At 44.1% G+C, this 23,304-nt stretch overlaps 2 protein-coding genes across 12 annotated transcripts in view; one reads left to right on the forward strand and one right to left on the reverse strand.

Annotated features, from left to right (window-relative positions):
* Positions 1-22,556, forward strand: part of RBMS2 (RNA binding motif single stranded interacting protein 2) — a 96,356-nt gene extending 73,800 nt beyond the window's left edge. For 3 of the 6 annotated variants that reach the window (XM_059936217.1, XM_059936216.1, XM_059936221.1), the window contains 9 exons: positions 3,622-3,701; positions 3,835-3,944; positions 4,399-4,445; positions 4,992-5,085; positions 8,981-9,058; positions 9,402-9,512; positions 10,145-10,225; positions 10,659-10,744; positions 10,850-11,178. In XM_059936217.1, coding sequence (XP_059792200.1) covers positions 3,622-3,701; positions 3,835-3,944; positions 4,399-4,445; positions 4,992-5,085; positions 8,981-9,058; positions 9,402-9,512; positions 10,145-10,225; positions 10,659-10,739 — 682 coding nt within the window. In that variant the 3' untranslated portion in view covers positions 10,740-10,744; positions 10,850-11,178. Of the gene's footprint in view, positions 1-3,621; positions 3,702-3,834; positions 3,945-4,398; positions 4,446-4,991; positions 5,086-8,980; positions 9,059-9,401; positions 9,513-10,144; positions 10,226-10,658; positions 10,745-10,849; positions 11,179-19,157 lie in introns of those variants that run through there. The other 3 variants (XM_059936219.1, XM_059936218.1, XM_059936220.1) reach the window with 3 other exon arrangements.
* BAZ2A (bromodomain adjacent to zinc finger domain 2A) overlaps positions 16,485-23,304 on the reverse strand; it is a 34,379-nt gene continuing 27,559 nt past the window's right edge. For all 6 annotated transcript variants that reach the window (XM_059936210.1, XM_059936211.1, XM_059936214.1 and 3 more), the window contains 10 exons: positions 22,496-23,154; positions 22,110-22,332; positions 21,836-21,991; positions 21,571-21,722; positions 21,094-21,383; positions 20,868-21,000; positions 20,607-20,753; positions 19,973-20,199; positions 19,715-19,858; positions 16,485-19,317 (listed from right to left, as the gene is read on the reverse strand). In XM_059936210.1, the coding sequence (XP_059792193.1) occupies positions 19,152-19,317; positions 19,715-19,858; positions 19,973-20,199; positions 20,607-20,753; positions 20,868-21,000; positions 21,094-21,383; positions 21,571-21,722; positions 21,836-21,991; positions 22,110-22,332; positions 22,496-23,154 (2,297 nt within the window). In that variant the 3' untranslated portion in view covers positions 16,485-19,151. The remainder of the gene's footprint in view (positions 19,318-19,714; positions 19,859-19,972; positions 20,200-20,606; positions 20,754-20,867; positions 21,001-21,093; positions 21,384-21,570; positions 21,723-21,835; positions 21,992-22,109; positions 22,333-22,495; positions 23,155-23,304) is intronic.

A 23,304-nucleotide genomic window follows, 5' to 3' on the forward strand; every position in this document is an offset into this window, starting at 1 on the left:
CAGGATGAAATGGAAGATTTGGTCTACCTTTTCAGATCTGTTGAGAGTCTTAGATTCTAGAACCAGCTCTGCGACTAACTGCCCATGTGATATCAGATCTTTATGAGCCTTGGTTTACTCTGAAGTAGAGATTTAGATGAGTGATTTTCTTAAGGTGTTCCCTAGAGCTTCAGAGTTTTTCAGGGTAACTTCTTCTGAGCTTAGGGTCACTATTGTAGGGCTTCAGCCTCTTCTAGCCCACTTAGGAAATGGTTCTGCTTTTATTTAAGATTTTGCTTGAAAGGAGATTCTGTTGCCTTTCTAAAAAAGTTTGAAAAGTATTGGAGTAAGTGATCTAAAAGTCCCTTTTTCTTTTATAATATCTTCTCTGGTCCAAGAACATTCCTTTACTCTATAGAGTGTTTTAGACCTTGAGAACAAGGAATAGGACCTTTTCCCTAGCCAACTCAATCTTGGTGGCACCACCTGCTGGCAATCCCAAGTATAACTAAAGGGGAGTTTCTAAGGTTTGTGATCATCAAACGTTTTTTCTCCATACTCTCTTAAAGCAAAAGCTCCAGTTCATGGCACCTTAGTTGTCTCGATAATTTTTTAGCCCTAGACAAAAGAAATACTTAACAATTCAATTTATTAAGTAATTAAATGGTCTAGACAATTCAAAAAGTGTTTAATAAATATCTTAACAACTTTGTAGTTATTTGAAAAATACATTGAAAGAGAAAATATTTTTATTTCACTCTTAAATAACTATACTTTCTAGTGAATGTGTGCCTGTTGGACACTACACAACTTCTCAAACCTTGGAATCAGATTGGACAGTTACACCCTCATTTCCTGTTACACATTAGTTTTCTTATGGTACTTGCTTTTGTCATAGCAACCACTGAAAAACCAGCTTTGCAAAAGTATGTTATCTAAAGGATTGTAGGGTGATCTAATGTTGAAATGATGAACTGTTTAGAGTTAGTCATCTTTACAGTAGATATCCAATAGGTATTGCTGTATTTTCTTCAGAAAGTTAAAATATCCCTTGTTGTGCCTCTGTGAGCTCATCACAATGGCCCAGGGTGCCTCAAAGCCCAGTTTGGGAAATATGGCTTTGAAAACTTAAAATTTAACTATGAAATCTCTTGTGTGTTTCTACATTAATACCTACAGATTTTCTTCATACATTTAGATTCTTGCAAAGTATAATTTCCAGCAATTTATAAATATGGACATTTTAAATAAAACTATCATATCATTTAAAAATGTATCTAAATGAGATCTAAATGTCATAGCAATTTGATACACAAAATCATTTTAAAAATACCTAGGGCATTTTTTTTAAAGTCATAACTCTTACATCATTCTTATAGTGTTCTTTTTTTCTTCTTGATCTTGTATTTCCATTGTATTTCCCTACAGAATTGTATTCTAGTGTAATTATAGTTGAAAGTCTTTGTATGGATCATTCTGTTTTACTTCTCTGCAATGAAAATATGTATATAAATTTTTTTTCCTGTGGCCCTGAGTCTATATGCATTAATCCATAAGAAAATTGTCTTTATAATTAGTTCACAGTTGCCCCAAACAACATAAATATATTAAAATGTTGATACAAAATTATTTCATATAAAGTAAATTTTATTGGAAATGCTCCTTTTAGATTTATATAATTAGATCATGTAGCCATCAGTGAATATTGTTTATTGCTGTAACAAGACAGGGTTTAGTACCAGTTCTGTTCCTGTGTTTTGTTTTCATGGTGAGGAACCTTGTTCACATAAATAAGTAAATGGGAATGGAAAGAGTTTTGCTAAAATAGGAATTCTTTGAATTCCTTCTGAATTATATGCCAAGACCAGGGTGATCTATCATCCAAAATGACTTTTTTAGGTGTCAGTTGACAACTTGTTGAGTCCTCTAGCTTGTGGGAAGGAAGAATTGGAAACATCTGACTTAACAAAAAGATATGTAACTTAGTCCTCCATGCCTTGTGTTGAGCTTTGGGATGAGTTCGAAGTATATTGAGAAGAGTGGTTGTAAGAGGGGACTTTAGCCTTGATCATTAGTGATCACAAGCTCTCCCTCAGGCACATCAGTTTTAGGAAAGAGTTTATGAGGAAGTTGAGGTCCTGAAAGTGATTCTCTTAAAACCCTCCATGCCTGCTCACCCTTTTGAAAGACTAAGGAGTAGGAGTAACCCAACTCAACACTTCTTGCTCTAGGACACCTAAGGTTCTTTTCTCTAAAAGTTTCCATTTGAAGCCTTTTTTTAGTAACTGCCTTCATAGGAATGGTTCATATCTTTAGTGGTTATTGGCATAGAAAATATACTGAGACTTACTTTAAATATGGAAAGAGGGGAAGATACTGTACCCTGTGTTATATAGATCTTTATCATTTTAGAACACATTTATATGCATTATCTCATTTGATCTATACAGCCCTGTGTAATAAGGTAGATGGAGATTTGAAGCAGAAATGAGGAATGAGTCCGAAGGGTTTTCGTGCATTTTCTAACTCACAGAGCCTTTGAGCGGTGAACGGGTGCCGGAATCTAGATTTTCTGATTTCTTACTCAGTCCTCTTTCCCCAAAAAGACACTTTAACTCAGTAGTTCCTAACATTGTTTTTTCTATCACTCTGGACCATAAACCCTGTCTTAATACTCTTTCCTCCCACAGACTCATGAAATCTTTTTTTTCTCCCATTTTTTTAAAAAAATTGAAGTATAGTTGAATTATAATATTGTGTTAGTTTCTGGTATACAGCAAAGTGATTTATATATATATCCTTTTTCATATATATGTATACATATGTGTTTATATGTATATATAGATAATATATGTATACATATACATATATATTTATTCTTTTTCATATTCTTTTCCATTATAATTTATTACAGGATATTGAATATAGTTCCCTGTGCTATACAGTAGGACATTGTTGTTTATCTGTATTATATATATTAGTTTGTATCTGCTTACCCCAAACTCCTAATTTATCCCTCCCCGCCCCGACTCATGAAATCTTAATGATGATATCAGTAGCTATTTAGACCTTGATAATTATAACCAGAAGCAAAAAATAAATATTGACAAATTCTTAGCTTGCACAGTTTTATCAAAGTGAGGGAAGAGGGGAACCCCTGGTGGTCCAGTGGTTAGGACTCAGCACTTTCACTGCTGTGGTCTGGGTTCAGTCCCTAGTTGGGGAAGTAAGATTCCACAAGCTGCACAGCGTGGCAAAAAAAAAAAAAAAAAAAAAAGTGAGGGAACAATTTCCATTAGGAATTTTGTAATAAAAAATAATGGTAACAGCCATTGTATTCTTATTTAGGGACCCAGACACAATACTAGGCCCATCTATCAGTGTCTTCTTTGGAATATTCATGGTTTGAAGACCTCCCTTATTCCTTTCAGGACCCCTACAGGAGCCAGTTGAGAAAACCTTCATTAGAAGCTGGGGTTGCCTCTTTAAGATACCTTGACTTTGTGTGGAGGAAACTCTGTATTTCTGTAGTGACAACTTTTGGAGCATTTGTGGGGCTGGGAACTTAGAGCTTTCTCTTCGAATATAAGGAGAGTACAGATCCTGGAGAAGGTAGACCCTAACTCCTCTTGTGCTCCTTAGGATGGAGTCCACAGAGAAGTGTGAAGCCATCATCACCCACTTTAATGGAAAATATATTAAGACACCCCCTGGAGTACCAGGTGAGGCATCTGGGAATCAGGCTGAGAGGGCCACAGGTTATGACTTCCTGTGAAGATTCTGGAGGATTTTTGCATGTGTGAGTGGACTAAGTGAGGTGGGACTCAGCTGCCTGTCTGCTTTCTCTCTTGGCAGCCCCATCTGATCCCTTGCTTTGCAAGTTTGCTGATGGGGGTCCAAAGAAACGACAGAACCAAGGAAAATTTGTGCAAAATGGACGGGCCTGGCCAAGGAATGGAGACATGGTAAGAGGCCCTCTAGGAGACAGGAATACTAAGGACATTAAAATGTAATGGATGGGGCTTCCCTGGTGGTCCAGTGGTTGGGACTCCATGCTTCCACTGCAGGGGGCACGGGTTCTATCCCTGGTTGGGGAACTAAGATCCTGCATGCCGAGCAAAGCGGCCAAAAAAAAAAAAAAGTGGAATGGAAATTTCCGTGGCCTGATTTCTGTGGTAAACTTGAGAGCTACAGTATGTAACAGAGATGCTGGCTGCTTAACATGCTCTTCAGTGTGGATCTTGAATGGAATTTTGCATCCTGCACAACCAGAAAAACCCTGGAACAGTTGTAGTGGGATTAGTTCAGACTTCGTTTTTAATCAGTTGAACCAAATAGATCCTCAGCCTTGAAATTCTGAGCTTGTTCCTGTTCTCACCTAAGGGCTCACAATGTGCATGCTGTGTTCTTTCTTTATAGGGTGGTATGGCCTTGACCTATGACCCCACCACAGCTCTTCAGAATGGGTAAGGGTGTTTTCTATAAACAGGCCACCTGAAAATGACAACGGCCTGTGTCCAGGCACTCGGATGTTTCATCTTGATATTTAAAGAGTAGTCAGTGGTGGGACTTCCCTGGTGGTGCAGTGGTTAAGAATCCGCCTGCCAGTTCAGGGGACACAGGTTCGATCCCTGGTCCGGGAAGACCCCATATGCTGCGGAGCAATTAAGCGCATGCGCCACAACTACTGAGCCTGCGCTCTACAGCCCGCGAGCCACAACTGCTGAGTCTGCGTGCCACAACTACTGAAGCGCACATGACCAGACCCATGCTCCACAACAAAGAGAAGCCACCGCAATGAGAAGCCCATGCACCGCAACAAAGGGTAGCCCCTGCTCGCAGCAACTAGAGCCCACGCACAGCAACAAAGACCCAACGCAGCCAAAAATTAAATAAATAAATTTATTTTTTAAAAAAAAGAGTAGTTAGTGGGAAGTGGCTGTGTCTTATCAGTGGGGGCCCTTGCCTTGTAGTTTCCTGTGACTCCTTACTGATGATGTCCCTTCCTACAGGTTTTACCCAGCTCCTTATAACATCACCCCCAACAGGATGCTTGCTCAGTCTGCACTGTCCCCGTATCTTCCGTCTCCTGTGTCTTCATATCAGGTATGTTGTCTTCATATCAGGTGTGTTCATGCCCAGAAAAGGGTGTGGTGTTTTTCCCTACCATTGTGTTTTAGGCTGGGAACTACTTGTTGTTCTTTTGTTTTTTCCTTTATACATACTATACACAAATAGTGTTACATAAAAGCATAACACGTGATCACACTACATGTATATAGACTGTTGTAGAAGCATCCTTTTACTCTCTGTCCACCACTCCCACAAGCAAACCCATGTTAATTTCCTACTAGTTTCCATATTTTTTGTTATCTGCATATACACATAAGTATAGGGTTTTGGAAGTCATTGTTTATGTTACAAAAATTTGCCATATTAAATATATTTTTTACACTTTACTCTTCTCATTTAAACCAGTGATTCTCAAAGTGTGGTCCCTGGACCAGCAGTATCAGCACTACCTGGGGATTTTTAGAAACAAGTTCTTGGACTCCACCCCAGATTCACGGGAACTCTGGGGACGGGTCCTACCAATCTGAGTTTTAACAAGCCCTCCAGGTAGTTATTATGCAGCTCTGTTCTAATTATTTCCTTTTTAATAGTAACATATTTTATGCTGCACACATACCAGAATTCTTCCACTATACCCCAGTGAAAGGCATTCTTTGGATTTCAGTTTTTATTTGGTGCAAATAATGTTCTAGTAAACATCCTTTTGCCTATATCCTCACATATGAGTGCTTTTGTTTCTGGGGGCTAGAGTCTGAGGGGTGAGGTTGTTAGGTTGAGTAATACACGGACTTTCAGTTTTATAGATGTTTCCAGATTGCTTTCCACAAAGACTGTGCCAATTCACATTCCACTGGCAACATATGAGAGTACCCATTTCCCTCCAGCCAGAGGTGACATTGCTCTTTTAAAATTTTTTCTATCTTGATAGATGTAAAGTACATTGTTACTTTAATTTGCACTTCCCTGACTGCAGCTGAGTTTAAGCATTTTTTTGGTCATGTTTTTATTTGCTCTTCATATGCTTGGCCCATTTTCCTGTTTGATTATTTGTTCTTTTCCCATCAACTTATAAAAACTATCAATATTATTGGGACTTCCCTGGTGGTCCAGTGGTTAAGATGCTGCGCTCCCAAAGCAGGGGGCATGGGTTTGATCCCGGGTCGGGGAACTAAGATCCCACATGCCACATGGGGCAGCCAAAAAAAAAAAACAAAACAAAAAACCTGTCAATATTACAAGTAGTAATCTTCTGAATGTTATCTTTGTTACAAGGGTTTTTTTCCAAATTTAATTGTTTTCCGTTGACTTTATGGTCCTCAAACTTGAGCTGTGCATCAGAATCACTTATTAAACCTAGGTTACTGGGCACCACAGCAAGAATTTCTGATTCAGCAAGTCGAGGGTGAGAGGCAAGAACGTGTGTTTCTAACAAGTTCCCAGATGCTGCTGCTGCTGCTGCAGGGACTGTACACTGGGAATCGCTAGTTTTTGCCATACAGAAGTTTAAAATTTGTGTATAGTTAAATATGTCTGCTCTTTTACTTAGAGCTTTTGAATTTCTTGTCTTAATTTAAAAGGTCTTCCCAGTCCCTATATTGTACATATGGTCCCCAAGATGTATTTCATTGTTTTACATTTAAATGTATAATAACCAGGAATTTATTTTTGTATATGACATAAGATAGGGGTTCTATTGTATTTCCTTCAAAATGTTCACCAGTTATCCTAGCACCAAATTATTAAATAATCCATCCTTTTCCCACTGAATTGAAATGCCACCTTTGTCATATAGTAAACACTGGAATCTTTTTCTGTATCCTTTATTCTCTTCCAGTGATCATTGTGTCTGTTCCTGTTTCAATAATGTATTGATTTGATTACAGTGGCTTTCATAGTATGTTCTAATATTTGATAAGACAAAACCTTCTCCACTCTCATACTTTTCTTTGCTGTGTTTTGGCATTTATTCTTCTGTATAAGTTTATGATCATTTTATCTAATTTTTAAAAATCTGTGAGGGAGGATTTTAATTGGAATTACATTAGATCTATATATTAAAGAGAATTGACTTCTTAAAAAGTACTAAGTCTTTTCACCTAAAATATGGTATTTCTTTTCATGTTCTCAAATTTTTATATCCTTCAATAAGATCTTAGTTTTATTTACGTAGGTCTTATGTTTTTCTTGTTAAATATACTTCTAAGTGTTCTGTAATTTTTATAAGCATTTCTAGATGCTTATTGATACACTGAGAAGTTACTGATTTATGTTTGTCTATCTTGTATACCGCTCACTTACCAAATCCTCTTATTACTACTAGTTTTTTTTTTTTTACTTAAATCTCTTAGGTTTTCTAGGTATACAGTTATATCATTGATGCAAAATAATAGTTCTCTCCTCCTTTTCAATTTTATGCCAACTGTGTTCTTATCTAATTGTATTTATTTGACCCCACTACCTAATTAATAGGTTACTATAATTGCAATGGTTTTAATATGTCTCTGTTTGAGTTAAGGTTTGCAGATAGTTTTTGGTAATAGCCTTTAATATATGTAAGTAGTTTCTTTCTAGTCTCTATTTTACTTTGTGGTATTTTTAAAAATTTATTTTCTGGTCACACCTCGGGGCTTGTGTGATCTTAGCTCCCCGATCAGGGATTGAACCCGGGCCACGGCAGTGAAAGCGCTGAGTCATAACCACTGGACCACCAGGGAATTCCCTATTTTGTGATTTTTTTTTAAAAAGTAAATGGCTGCTGAATTTTCTAAAATGTCTTTTCAGCATCTAATATTACACTATGGCTTTCTTTCTTCAATTTTGACTTATGTTTGTAGAGCTTCTGATCTTGAACAATCCTTATATTTGTGGAATAAACCTACTTGTTTATCAAGATGCATTTCTAGCTTCTTGTTGCTTTTTTTAATTTTAAAATTCAGATATAATTTACAGACGATAAAATTCATCCTCTTAAAGTGTACAAGTCAGTATTTTTTAGTATATTTATAGAATTATGCAACTGTCCCCACTATCTAATTCCAGAACACTTTCATCACCTCAGAAAGAAACTGTGTACCCATTAGTAGTTATTCCCCATTTGCCCTTACCCCTAGCCCGTGGCAATGACCAATATACTTTCTACGTCTATAGATTTGCCTATTCTGAACATTGCATATAAATGGAAGCATACAGTTTATGTCTTTTGTGTCTGGCTTCTTTCACTTAGCATGTTTTCAAAGTTTATTCATGTGTAGCATGTATCAGTACTTCATTCTTTTTTATGACTGAATCACATTCCATTGTATGGATATGCCACATTTTGTTATCCAGTTATCAGTTGATGGCCATTTGAGTTGTTTCCACCTTTTGGCTATTATGAATAATGCTGCTCTGAACTATTGTGCACAGTTTTTGTGTGGACATGTGTTTTCATTTCTCTAGGGTATATACCTAGGAGTGAAATTGCTGGGTTACATAGTAACTCTATGTTTAACTTTTTGAGGAACTGCTAAACTGTTTTCCAAAGCCCCTGTACCATTTTACATCCCCACCTGCAGTGTATAACATTTGTTATTGTGTCCTTTTTTAATTATAGCCATCCTGGTGGGTATGAAGTGGTATCTCACTGTGGCTTTGATTTGCATTTCCCCAGTGACTAATGTTGTTGAACCTGTTTCATGTGCATGTTGGCCATTTGTGTATCTTCTTAGAGAAATATCTTTTCAAATTTGTAGCCCAGTTTAAAATTGGATTACTTGAAGTGTAAGAGTTGTTAATATTTTTTAAACAGTTTATTCTTAATATTTACAGTTTCTGAGGGGGGGCACACTCCAACCTTATGTGGGTTTTGCTGAACATTATCAGATCATTGGACAAAATAATAGTCTCTAGGCAATTAACATTGTTGTTTGTTTATTTTCACTTGCATTAGAGAGTAACTCAGACATCTCCTCTACAAGTACCTAACCTGTCTTGGATGCACCACCAGTCATACCTCATGCAGCCTTCAGTGAGTGTTCAGAAGTGGGCAAAAGCCAAAGAGGCAATTTGATGTAAAGAAAAACAGTGGGATTTGATGAAAGGAGATAAGGGTGTGAGTTCTGGCTCAGTCTCTTGTGTAACCCAGGTGTTTGACCTTAAATTCTGTGAGTTTGCTATTCTTAGACAAGGATCCCTCCAGACTGATGGGCAGAGTGCCTGTTCCTGCTGCATAGCTGGGCCGTTGCTCACCTATCATTTCCCAGGGTTTTTAAATGTCTGTCTTCAGTGGTTCTGGTAGCCATGCATCACCGCTTCAGGCAGCCTCACAGGACGCTGCCGGCTAACCCTGTCCTCTGTTGCTGCTCCTATAGGGCTCAGTGCTGACACCAGCAATGGATCATCCTGTTGCTCTCCAGCCTGCCTCCGTGATGGGACCTCTTACCCAGCAACTGGGCCACCTCTCGCTCAGCAGCACGGGCACAGTAAAGCAGGATATGTTTTTATTATAAACTCCTACCAAGCAAAGAATACCTATGTAATACTCTTAGGTTTAAATACTCTTGAATAAGGATGGGAATCACTTCAGTGTCATCGAGGGCACACTCAGAAAAGGCGATAAACTAAAAAGATAATAATCCGTGAGCTAGGAATACAGCCATTCTGCTCTTTAGCTCATTCATTTTAACTGATTCCTACTCATGCAACTAAATAAATGGTGTTTCTACCTACATATTAGTTTATCTAGTTCATACACTTTCCTAGAAGTCTTTATCAAAGTAGTAACAGGAATAATGGGTGAAGCTCATTAGTCTTCTTGTAGGTCGGATGCATTCTGATTTGTTCAGGAGGGCTTAAAGCAGAGAAGGCAGTGCGTTGAGAAAAAGCAGAAGACAGGAAAGAGGAGGAAAAGGTAGTCATGTACTTAGAAGCCTCTCTAAGCCAGTGTACTTTAGAGTCACCTGAAGTGCTTTTAAAAAGCACAATTAAATTAGGACAATTAAATTAGAATATCTGGGGACGGAACAATAGGCACTCGTATTTTTTACAGCTCCCCAGGTGCTTTAAATGTAGCCAAGAATCACTGCTCTAAGCCTATTGATGTATCTCATTCCAGTATATGCCAACAGCTGCAGCTATGCAAGGAGCGTACATCTCCCAGTACACCCCTGTGCCTTCTTCCAGTGTTTCAGTTGAGGTAAGAGCTTTATAATCTCTTTGGATTGAAGATTGGAAAATGAACAGAGGCACATTTTCCCCTGATCAAAATCTTCCTCTCACAGTGATGCTGATTCTGTGTTCACAAATAGCTGGTAGGGATGTGAAGAATGTAGGAAGGAAAGACTTAGTTTGTATCTCTGAATGAGGCCCTTCCTCTCATTTGGCAGATGGTAGTTAATCCCAGGATGCTGGCTTGTATTGACTCGTGTGTCCTGGGAAGAGGATGGGTTGCTCTAAACGTTGGGGAAGTGATGCTCTGAGTGTGCGTGTGTGTTTGTGTGTGTATGTGCACTCACACAGGTGTGTGGGAATGGGTTGGTTGGGGAGGACACGCAACTTAGCTAGGCTGCTTCAGTGGGAGGTGAGGAAAGGCTGCACAAGGTGACTCTCCTGCCTTGGCTGTGGTACAGGATGGCGGCAGCCAGCAAAATCAAGTGACAGTGGATGCTGCCTCAGACCATGGGGTCTATTCTTTCCAGTTCAACAAGTAACAGTGGTAAGAATCACATACTGAGGGGCGGGGTGGGCTGAGCAGCCTGAAATCAGACTCTCATGTTTGTCATTCCCCCTCCCTACCCTCTCTGGCTTATGCCTCCTTTAGGATTTCCCTCCCCATCTTTGTTGAGTATAAATGAATTCTTGGAGATGCTGATGCTCCAGACTCCAGAGGGCTGACCAGCAATACAGCCCCTCTGTGGGCCCAGCTGAGGACTAACACTTGGTCATCGGTTTTCACAGGCCTGGGCCTGGAAAAAGAAGTCTCTGCACTCCTGCCCTGTGCTCTTCCTCCACTCCTGGTGGAGCCTGGAGGAACTGTCACTTTGTGTGTGTGCTACAGTCAAGGAGACCAAAAAGACTTCTTTTCTTTTGTGAAGAAAGTTTTATGTTTTGTTTTAAACTGCAATATACTCTTTCCCTACCCCAAAGAGACACGGTGCCTGGAGCTTGTTCTCGTCTTTATGAAAAACAGTTTTTGATGTGTTGGACTTATTTGGGAAGGCTTTTTAAACAAATTATTTTCTTAAAAGAAAAAGGTGTGGTGCTAGAACACTGATGGAGTCCTACTGTGGGCCCTACTTACTGAGTTTAGTTATGGACCTTTTGGCAGGAGGTGTAAGAAAATATGCAGACTTTTAAAGTTTTGTTTTATAAAGCTCTTAGATCACACATCCCATCTCTTCTTCACATACATTTTATGCCTTCTTTCTCTCATCCAGAGTGTTCTTTTTCTCTTTTCCATACAGCAGAACCTGCCTACTTTGCCTCTTTACAGTTTTTAATTTTGTGAATTTCTTTTTTGAATGAAATTTCATACGGAATTTTGGGGGGCTGGGCAAGGAACAAGGTAGAACACTAAGCAGGCAGTGGAAGTGGCTTTTCCTCCCTCTGCCCTGCCACATCCTAGGAGGAAAGACTAGACTTTGCCCTCCGGAAGCAGAGATGTGACCTAGGCTCACTAAGGAGACAATCCCACAGCCTTAGGAAGCCATCCTTCATCCAAATTTGGATGAAGACTAGGTTTTCCCTGGCGAGTTCCGGAGGAATGGACCTACTGACTTCTGACTAACTCTTCTCACTGCCAAGGCCAACACCACATCCTCTGAGAAAATGTCTTCCCTTGCTACAGCTTTTCAGGAATACCTGCTTTTCTGATTCCTAGAGGATCTTTTCTGCCCTGGGTCTCAAGGACTCTCTCTTCCCTATCTCACATCGTTGCTGTGCTCAGAGCCTTTGCTTTTGTGACCTTGCTGAATCCATTTAGGTTCCTTCCCCACCACGGACAATCAGCTGCTTTACCTCTAGACCGACGATTCTCAAAGAGGTGGTTTTGTCGCCTAGAGGCCACTTGACAATCTCTGGAGACATTTTTGGTTGTTGTGCCTGGGGGTGGGGCTGTGTGCTACTGGCAGCTAGTGGCTGGAGACCAGGGATTCTGCTAAACACCCTGCACGGCACAGCAGAGCCCCAACTCCCCCAGCAGAGAATTGTCTGGCTCAAAATGTCAGTAGTACCAAGGTTAGGAAACCTTGATGTAGACAGTGTCATCCCTGCCTCCTGTACCAGAGGACTTGGTAAATTCCCATCCCAACCCTGGACACACAGTGCCTTTTGACACTCAGGCAGCTAGTTGAGAGGGACAGAACTGAGGTTCTTGAATTTTCCCCAGGCTTTGACCTTTGGCACATCTGTGTACAGCAAGAGCTGTCCTTGAAAGGCTTGTGCCATGTGCACACACACGTTCAGAGGGATAGAGGTGGGGACTGTTCTGTGTGTGTGCTGTGCAGGGGCGGGAAAGGACAAAGCTCTTTGTAACTGTCCAGAGCAACCTGCCCTAGTGTGTTTGGGCCCCTTTTCCAGGGAACCAGGACATCAAAAATAATCTTTCTGCTTGTGGAAGGACAGCAGGGAGCTGGGATAGAAAAGGGCCATAAACCCCATCTCACTATTTACAAGGTCAGGAGTCCTTCAAAAAAAGGCTATAATTTGCTCTTCAACTCCATCACCTTCTGCAAGACCTGACTATGCACACGGAGACAGATAGGAGGAAGCCTTTGTCCATCTTCTAGGAAATAAGATCCTGCACCTGTCTCTTCCCAGTCACTCCTTCTGCACTGAAAGGAGAGTTCTGCTCCCCTTCACTTCAAGGTCAGGTGCCTTTCCACCAGACAATCAGACAGAAAGCCAAATGATGGAGAATGGAGAAACAGGTGTTCAGTTTCTGTAGGGGAGAAGGAGATGCTACTGGGCGGGAAGAAGCTGTATTATCAGTTGTTGTACATAGAGCTTGGGCCTAGCTCCCCTCCACCCATCCCAGAGTTGAGAGTCCTAACGCTCCCTACCCTTAGAGTGTCCTTTTGTACATCCTGGGGTTAAGGGAGTAGGGGTAAGGGACAATAGGTAGGATGTAAAGTATAAAGGATAAAATCGCCACTATTAATTTTCTCACAGGTACTTCCAACCTCAGGAAGGGTTTATCTAATGTAAAACAGCCCCAAACCCAGTAACTTTATAGAAGGTTTTGGCTGGGCAGGTATCTCTTGCTTCTGAGTCTCTACTCCTTAGTCAAGGAAAATACACCATATATTTCTTGTCAGTGGCCTTGAAGAAAAGGAGAAAAATCTAGAATCCTGTTCATTTAATTAATAGTAGTTTGGGGGAGCCTTGCTTTGCTAGGAGGCTTAGTGAAATGAGGGCCTTTCACGTGTAGAAACTGTTGTTGATGTCACTGCTGCCGCTCCTCTGCCTCCCAGAATTCCTGGTTCTGTCTACTTTCTCTGTCTGTATTTAAATGTTTAAATGGCTGTAATTTTGCTTTGTTTTGTTTTAAAATTCTGAAGTTACCTTTTGTGTGTTCTCATGTGAATCTGCTTAATGGATTTTATTAATGGGTGTTTCTGGTTTGGGCAGGTTTGGGCATGGGAAGTGACGGAGAGCCTGAAGTTATTTTTGTAATGGTTAATGGCATCGTGGAATTTTGTTTGGGCCTTTTTGGGTTACACTCATGATACTTTTTGCCTAATTGTTAGTTCATTTCTAACAGTTCATAACATGGGTGAGTGATTGGAAAAAGGAGACAAGGAAGGAGGGGTACTTTTTCTCCCATGAAATAGCGCCATTGGTGGCAGTGGTGGCAGAGGAATTGTAGGGGGAGACTTCAAGCTCACCGCCTAGGGCTGGGCTCTTTAAACACTATGCTAATGTTTTCTGAATCCTGTCTTCATGGAGCCCAGGTCATAACTCTCTCTGTACTTCATACCCCCGCTCATTACAGATGCTCATAACATTCTTAAAATATTTTAGTACTTTGTATTTTTCTCTTTTCAGTCAAATGGAACATACTAGATCCCTTTCTCAGATGATACAATCCTTTACTAGCCTCAGAGCCTGCCCATCCCATTTCATGCCGGTGTTATTACTGCTCCTCTCTCGCTCTGAGATGATACTCAGCCCCGAGGCTGATTAGACCTTTTGGAGGAGGGTGTGGGTCGAGGTTAGGGAAGATGTGGGAATGATGATGGGGAGAGATGTTATTTTTAAAGTGTGTTTTTAACCAAAGGATTTGAAGAGTTGCCTAGGCTAGGAAGCCTGGTGACTCTGAAGAGGTAATAAATAGCCCTTGTCAGTAAGAGATGGGGGTAGTAGGGGGACATTACTTGCACTGAGTGTGAGGACTGTGCTGCTCTACTGACCATCCCTGGATTGGGCCACCTCAGCCCAGTTCCATTCTTCCTTTCCTAACTTACTGATCAGGGAGCTCATTCAGCCCCTTGGTGCCTGCCTGCATTGCTTATTCCCTGCTGCTTCAGTGTCTACCATTTGGGGACGTACATGTGGGTTGTTACTTTGCTCCACAAAGGTGAGGTGAGAGGCCTTGCTGGAATGGAATGTTGCAGGGATCCCCATAGAATCATCTTCTAGGGAAAAAAAAAAAAAATCGTTGCTGTTCTCTTATGCACGTGCCCGCCGCACCCCTCCCCCCTTCTTGGGAGAGCAGCAGCATTGTACCTATGAGGGGGTTACCTTGAACTTCTTGGCCTAGGGCAATAAACTTGGGTCAGTGATCAGATCTAAACTTGTCCTCAGGCTCTGCTAGACCAGCTTCAGAGAAGAGGGTGGGTGTTATGAAAGCCAGTCTGTAAGGGCTAGGTCTTAATTCCTTGTGCCTTGTCACACTGATCCTTCCTGATTCCCTCTTAAACCAACTACTCCATTTCTATGCTACCTGCATTTTAGGTCCTTCCAAGCATTAGCAGATCCCTCGTTTGCTCAGCTTTTACTCCTTCCTTTCGTAGGAGGGTCTTCCTTCAACAGCTGAGATGGGCCTGAGAGCTCTATCACCCTTTTCATCTTTGCTGAATTCTGCTGCACCTCCCTAGGGGTGGTCCCCACATGACTGTAGTAATGAGAAAGCTAGGTGCCCTCTCACCCCAGTTACCACTGCTCCTTCTCCCTGGCATGTCCACGTCTGTTTTGAATGAACCATTCTCCAGGTGTATCCCAGAACTTTCTTGTCTTTGTTAAAGACCTACCTCACAGCTTCACAATTGAACATGGGCACAAGCACCTGGTTTACTTCTTTCCTTCCTTTACTCTGTCCTTCCTTTCCTGAGGGTTAGGAAGATGGGGGCTACAGAGGGCTCACAATCAAATGCAAAAACTCTTTTGGTTATTTCTGTTTCTGGAATGTCTTCTTTGAGATTTTTACCTCATTTATCACCCTAGAATAGTGTGAACTCTTCAGTCGGGTCTTGCTGTGGTACGCCAGGGGGACAGGCTGAGCAATGACTGCTTAGAATATTAACTAATGCTTGGGAGCCACCCCCAGGAACACCAACATGGGAGCAGAGCTCAGCACTTGAGAGGATAAGAGCTTGCCAGTGGCTGCCATTAGCTGAGAAGGTAAACATGCACCAAAGAGGGCATCTGGGATTTTTATAGGGCTGAAAGCAGAGATGTTCCTTCTCCACCTATTCCAGTTAGTTTACAGGGTCACCAAAACAAAACTTCCAGCCTGGAGTGTGATAAGCTTTCCTAGCCTGAGTAAAGAAAAGTTCTCGCCCCACTACTGGTGTCCACATCCCCCAACACACACATTTTTTTTCGGGTGGCAAGTGCTCTCTAGCATGCACTTATCACCTTGGACAGGAAATAAGTTTAATTTATACTCAAAACACATTTTGTACACTTTTTCTTTACCCAGAGGTTTCCAGTTTTATACTCTTGCCACATCTGTGCCAATGCTACACATTCTTCTTTTTCTGACTCTTGGTATATTCACTTGTTCCTTCCCTACAATTGGGGAGAACTTTGTCTTATTTCAACTTCTGAAATAAAACACGAAAGTCTACCTCGTGGTGTCTTATCCATGATTGGAAGCTGGGAAGGTGGTGGTGAGCACATATATTTGCTATAGTGGGAACACAGGTGGCAGCTTAGGAAGCCAAGGCCATGTCTCACAAGGCAGGAACTAGGGACACTTGAATCCTTTGCTGTAGCACCTCAGCCAGGAGCACCTGTTCCACCCACATAAGCACAAATTCTGCCTTGGATGCCTCTTGCACAGGAAGGGCCAAGCTTGGAGGTTCAGAGATGATAAACCTTGAAGTTTAGGGGCATATTTCTCCCCGGCCTGTGGTCTCCTACATCAAACCAGTCGTACTCACCCTAACAAACACCCAGCCTTCACCTTTAGGCAAGTATGAGAACCTATGTTGAAGGAAGATAAATACAGACTCTTTTGAATCTCTATCAAATGTGGTTTTTATTCAACTGACAAGCACTTTTCTACAGCTGCACTTGTGGAACATCACATGGCAAAAACAGGAGTTTTTTTCTCTAGACTTTTTTTTCCTTTTTTTACCTTATTAAAAATGAGATTGGTCCTAAAAATATAGAAAGAAATAAATTTAAATTCACAAAAAACTGTACATTATCAAAAAGTCACTAAAACACCACATTTGGTTATATAAAAAGTCAAGTCCCTTTTGTTGTAAAAGGAACATGGAAATTTGTTGGTGTTGATGGTGTGGTTTCTTCCTGTTACCAGACTGATAGGGGAGAGGAAACAAAGGGGTAGGGGTGGGTTTTATTTACTTTTTTAACTTGCCTTCCCTATCAAATACTCTTGTCAAGAAGAGAAAATCCACCTAGCTCAAGGGGCAGTGAAGATGAGGAAAGAAAAGTGAGAAACGGCCCCTTTGGTCATGCCCTCCCCCCGCCCCCCATCAACCCTCACTTCAAATTGAGGCTAGGACTCCACCCCACCTTAAGAGTGCCTGGTCCCTAGGGAAAGAGATGGAGCTGGGAGAGGAACACAGAACAGGAACAATCAAGATTTCACTCCCCCGTCCACCTAACCTCCAACAGTAGAATTAATCTAGAACATTTTATACCAGGGTAAGACTGCCGTGGGGAAAAGAAGAGCCCCCAACTACAACAGTTCCAAATGTCTAACACAAAGTTTGTTACAGCGCAGTTATTTAGATAAAATATAAATATTTATGCATAATATAAAGTCAATTCAAATATTCTTCAATCCACCTCTTATTTAAAAGCAAAAAAAAAAAAAAAATCTCAAATAAAATTAAAAGTTCTGAGGTTTATCTGACAGAAAAGGCGACTTTAGAAATAGGCTATGGGGGAGAAGGGGCATAAAGGAATAAGAAAGGGGCTGCCCCGGGACCTGTACTGCCCCCTCACCCCCTTCAGTGGCTATTCAGTGCTGCCAGAAGCACAAGGAATGCTCCCCCTCACCTGGCACCCCCTCTCCCACCAATGGAACACTTCTTGGATGCCTCAGCTCTCTGCTTGGGCCAGCCAGCAGCCACCTCCCCAGTGCAAGTACCCGTAATCTCTGATGGGAGGGGCTCTGCTGAGCAGGAAAGCAGGGGCCAGGGGCCCATGGCTATAGCTGGGAGTTAGCAGCTTTCCTCTCACAGGTCGGGGCTTAACTTGGGCACAGTCAAATGTAGGGCAGTGGTGGACCCAGAACCTCTCCTCCCTACTCTCCTGTGTTCTGCGGTCTCTGCTACTGGGTAGGGGGTCCCAGGATATGAAGTAGATAAGGGAAGGAAAGCACTACTAAACCCACAGAAGCTCATGGGATTAGGAAGAGATCCAGTTCTACCCCTCTCCCTGCAAAAGCTTAAGACTCAGAGCTACTGAAAGGAGAGGGAGTTCCTGCTGAAAGATTGCACAGTTTGAAGAGGCTGGAACAGAAATGACTGGGAGAGAGGGGAGAGAGACAGCCTTGTACCCAGAAAAACTGTTCCTGTGGTTTCCCAAAGACAAAGTGATGGTGTGAAACAATGGGAAAGGTGTTTCAATGGTTGGAAACAATGGGAAACAGATACTTGGGGGAAAAACTGAATGGATGCCACCAGACAAAACGGGCACAATCACAGCATCCTCTCACTCACTCACTCTCTCTCACACACACACCTCTCTCTCTCTCAGGCCAGTCGATTGCTACCTGGCCTCCATCTTGGGGGTGTGCCCAAACTCAGCAGTAGTTGTCCCTGAGGAGTTCCCAAGAAGGAGGTTTGGGTAAGAGGTGGGGAAGGAGGCTGGAAGGCCCAGGGTTCAGGGTGCCTCCCTGCCCTCTCCCCAGTTTGCTAAGTTTCAGAAAAGGCTAGAAACTCAGCATTTGAGGAGTATCCAACATTACAGAGGGACTAGCTATTGGCAGGAAGATGAGGACAGAGAGAAAGACAGGGACCTCTGAACTTCTTTTTCCTTTGAAGGGAAAAAAGATTTGGGGGAAAAGGATGGAGGAACCCGTACACAACAGTTTTACATTATTGGATGAGAGAAAATCTGAAAAGGGGGTTGGGGGGGGACTGAGAGAGAGAAAGTGAAAAGCGGGGGAGGGACTGAACATGGAAGCAGCATGTTCAGGGCCCGGTGTCCGGCTCGACACACTTGGGAGTTAAGTCCACTTTACTGGCCGTCACTGCGGGTCCACACACAGTACAGAGTGTTTCTTGGTTTCACACATTCACTAGAACTATTGCTATTGTTAAATAGCCCCAGAATGCTGGGGCATGTACAGGGAAGGTGAGAAAGCTGGGAGGAGGAAGTAGGAGCTTCTTTCATCCTCCTCCTCTTTTTTAATTAGGAAATAAAACAGAAAGGAAAAATTATTTTTCTTTTTTTTTTTTGGCTTTCAGTCCAGAAGGACCTCATCTCTGCCCCTCTTATGTGAGGAACAAGAGGAGGAAAGGAAGAAAGGGGTGTAGGGATAAGAAGATGTAGGGCGCTGCCAAAGGTAGGGTCAAAAAATCAGGGTTCTACCTCGGACTCGAGTCTGGACCCAGGGCAGCATCAGCAGGTGAGAATGGCAGGGTCTGTTTGTTTGGAGGGCAGGGAGCAATGCCACAAGGTGACTCCCCACCTCCCTTGCCTCACAGATTGGCCTGTTTTCCCTGATAAAACTCCTCCCAGCGGCTCTCGAAGAAGCGACGCATGATGTGCCCAGCCTTGCCCACTTCAGAGTCATCCTCATTGAATGTCTGGCAGTTGTCAAAGACCAGAAGTGCATCAGCCGCAAACTCCTCTGAGCTGGTGTACCTGGGCAGGGGTGGAGACAGACCTGTGAGCTGGGTACAAGTTACGGCAGTAACAGAAGAGCCGGGGGCTTCCCTGGTGGCGCAGCGGTTGAGAATCTGCCTGCCAAAGCAGGGGACACGGGTTCGAGCCCTGGTCTGGGAAGATCCCGCATGCCGCGGAGCAACTAAGCCCGTGAGCCACAACTACTGAGCCTGCGCGTCTGGAGCCTGTGCTCCGCAACAAGAGAGGCCACGCTAGTGAGAGGCCCGCGCACCGCGATGAAGAGCGGCCCCCGCTCACCGCAACTGGAGAAAGCCCTTGCACAGAAACGAAGACCCAACACAGCCAAAAATAAATAAATAAATTTAAAAAAAAAAAAAAAAAAGAAGAGCCGGGACAGTTACTGATGTCTACTTACCCTCCCCGGAGCAGCCGCTCCCGCATGGTGGAAAAATCCATAGGGTTTTTGATGATGCGCCGGTACCCACTCACCAATCGTGGGTTCACAGGCTCCAGGAAAGGCCAGGCTGCATCATGGGACTCCATCTCCATCAAGATAATCCTATTACGAAAGACAGTGATGACTGCACTCCCAGGAAGCAAACACACTGACCCCTCCCAGCCCTTTACTCCGGCAAAGGTAGAGCCAGTTGTCCCCAGAATTCACTCAACTCACTCGCAGAACGTGAGATCACTGTGGTGGTTCCGCATGGAGAGCCGCCGCCGCTTTGAGGGGGACTGCCCTCCTTCTGAGCACCGAGGCGCTGCCGGGCTTTCTCGGCCCCTCGACAGTAGCCGGCGCCGGCAGCTATCACCCTCTGGGAAGTTCAGCACATAACTACTTTTCCGCTTCTGCCCTCGTTTTGGGAAACCTGGCCTCTGAGTCAGTTCTCCCTCTACCTGCTGAAGATAAGAAAAAGGTAAGATCAGCAACAGCTGGAGATGTTCTCTGCTTGCCCTTCACTTTACTACAATCCCTACTTGTCTAAGTGTGACTGAGGCTTCAAAATACTTTCATGCATAAGCCAGCATGTGAATTTATTCACATAACCCAATAAGGTAGGTGAAAGGGAAAGTATAATCATTCCCATTTTATAAGGAAAGTAAAAGCAAGTAAGGTTATAGAATTTAAGTGACTTGTCCAAAGAAGGATCAGAACTCAGGTCTCCTAGCACATCATCTGGAGCCCTTTCCCAGGAGAGACTGAGGCATGGTAAGAATGATATTTGTAGGACTGGTGGTAAATGGGATGAGAAAGAAAATCTCTGACTTTCGCTTGGGAGTGGAATGAGAGGGAGCAGAAGACTTACCTGGGCCAAACAGACGGCACAGAACCAGTCTCCTTCTGGGACAGCCTCCATCTTGGGCCGAAGGCAGTAAATATGGCAGCCACGGTCACACCCATCACAAAGTAGAAGAAACTCATCGTTGTCACCCTTCCGGCAGACTAGACAGGTCTGGACCGAGGTTGTGAGGAGGCAGGGTGAGCCCTCAAGCCTCTGCCTGCCACTGACCCCACCCACGCCAGCTGGCCATCTTGTCAGCCCCCCCAGGCTCTCCAGGCCTCTTACCACTTTGTTGACAGACTTCTCCCAGGCAATGGACCTCTCCAGCTGGCCCAGGCACAAGCAGACCTGGGCCGCGCTCCAGCACCGCTCCAGCGTTTGGCGCCAGGCTCGAATGCGAGGGGTGATCTCGTAGGATCTGGTGGGAGAAAGTGGTGGTTTGGGGATGAGGAACAGGACCCATTAAATTTATTCCTCCTCCCCCAAGACCAAGACGCGGGGAGCCACTCACATCTCTGGAGCCGTGCGCTGTGGGGCGCCACTGGGCGTGCTGAGCAGGGCCTTCTCCAGCACGCCCTCGTGAGCTGGCCACAGGGGCTCCCGCAGGTACCGCCGCTCCACATTCTGCTCCAGGGCAGCGAGTCGCATCACTGCCAGGTCCAGGGGGTTGGTAGTTTTACGCTGGGGTGCCAGTCCTTCCTTGCCTCGACCCCGCCAGGTGATATCCTCCTGGGAGTCAGGTAGATGCTCACAGTAGGCCAAGTCTTCACGAGTAGAGTCTGGGCTGGGACGTGTCCAGCCCTGCAGGTGGGAGAGAGGAATAAAACTCATTATAAAGAAAGAACATTAAGCATAGAAAAAGATGTGACCCATTTAGGGTCATGGGAGGTCACTTGTGAAGTGGGAACCCCAGGTTTTCCCTAACAGGGTACAGGAGATTAACACCCTCTCGTCAACAACCCCCTACCCAGTGCCAGCCCAAGTGTACCCGAATCTGCAGATCAGACAGGATAACCCGCTGTTCCAGCTCCTCTACCCACTGAAGCACAGCCAAGTCTGTCTCATATGTCTTCTCTTTGGGGGACCAGCTCAAGATCCCTTCTTGAAAGGCAAGTAGCTGACTAGGCTCAAAGATAGGGTCTGAGGAGACAGAAGGCAGAGGGAAAAGCCCATCAGGCTATTTCGTTGTCCACAGCAGCAGCTCAACGTTTACCTGGGCTCTGCAGCTCAGGGTGGTTAAGCATCTACCTTACCAGTTGAGGGCCGTAGGCAGACTTCCTGTAAGAAGTCCCTGTGCTTGTTTAGGTGTTTGTGAAGTGCCTTCTCTCGGATGCCTCGGGGGTGCAGGGCCTTGAGCATGGCATCCAATGTCTCAGGATCTCGGATCCACCACCAGCCCGAGCGCATCTCTGTGAAGATGGTTTATGTGTGTGGGGTGGGGAGTGGGAACCAGCTATGAATCACATGGTCCACATCTGATGCCACTCCTACCTTTATCTCACCCCATTCCACCCCAAAGTCACTCACCAGGGGGGACGGGCTGGGCTGTCAGCTGGGTTAGGTAACGCTGCTCCATCTGTCTGAAGAACTTACTGGGAGGTCTCCCTCTCCGTTTTGGCTGTCCCATCCCTGTGGGGCTCTGTGGTGTTTCTCTAGGGTCTCCTGCTCGCCTTTTAGGAGCCAGGCCCAGCAAGGGGGTGGAAGAGAGCTGCCCTGGAGAATAGGGGTTGGCAGCACTGGGTCTATTCACCTGTGAATGAGATGACACATAAGGTGATGAGGGTGTGTTTTCATGTTGACAGGACCCCAGTGGCCCCATCCCTTCCCCCCAGCTTCAGCAACAGCCCACAGCCAGGCAACAGAGCCTGTGGCAAGATGAAGATAAGTGCATACCGCTAATTCTGGCTACTTACTGGCTTGGAGGAGGCAGGTAGCTGAGGGGAAGGAGTGGGCTGGTCCTCAGAAACTGCAGGGGGTGGTGTAGGGGCAGCACTGCAGGGCATCTGGGCTGAGAAGTTAAACCAGGGAGCTTGAGAATCGGGGCTGGCTTCTGTCTCGTCAGCTTCTGGCTCCTCCGGGGGCCGTGATGGCATTGGGTCCAGTTTTCCGGGGCTGCTATCAGGCGTGAGGACTGAGCTACTGAGCAGGGAGCCATGGCTCTGAGTCTGGCTCAGCCAAGACAGGAAGGCTGACTGGCTGAGGTCGTGCTGGCTCTGACCCAGAGACAAAGGGGAGCCCTCTGGCTCTAGGAACCCATTATGGGAGTGAGGATGGGACTGAAGCTGGGGCTGGGGCTGGGCATGAGCCTGAAGCTGAGGATGGGGCTGAGTCTCGGGCTGAAGCTGGACCTGCAGCTGTTCTGAACCTTGACTCTTGACAGGAGATTTCAAGTGCCTAGGTTGCACAGACCCAGGCTTAGTTTTCCGAGGTCGGCCTCGGGCCCGGGCAGGAGAACTGGCAGAGGTGCTGCAGCCAGCTAACTCCCTCTTCAGAGAGAAGGAGGCTGGGCTGGGTGTTGAATGGGTTGCCACTTTTAAGGAGTCAGTTTCCTGCTTTATCACATCCTCAGGAACTGTAAAGAAAAGTGAAGAGCATAACACATACACAGATATAAGGGGAAAGAAAGAGGGTGTACAAACACAGGACATATACTTTCTTTTTCTCTTGGACTTCATACCCCCCTTTTGGAGACTGCACCAGGAAAAGCTTATATGCCAGTGAG

This window comes from Balaenoptera ricei, chromosome 10 (assembly GCF_028023285.1).
Source record: "Balaenoptera ricei isolate mBalRic1 chromosome 10, mBalRic1.hap2, whole genome shotgun sequence".
Taxonomy (NCBI): domain Eukaryota; kingdom Metazoa; phylum Chordata; class Mammalia; order Artiodactyla; family Balaenopteridae; genus Balaenoptera; species Balaenoptera ricei.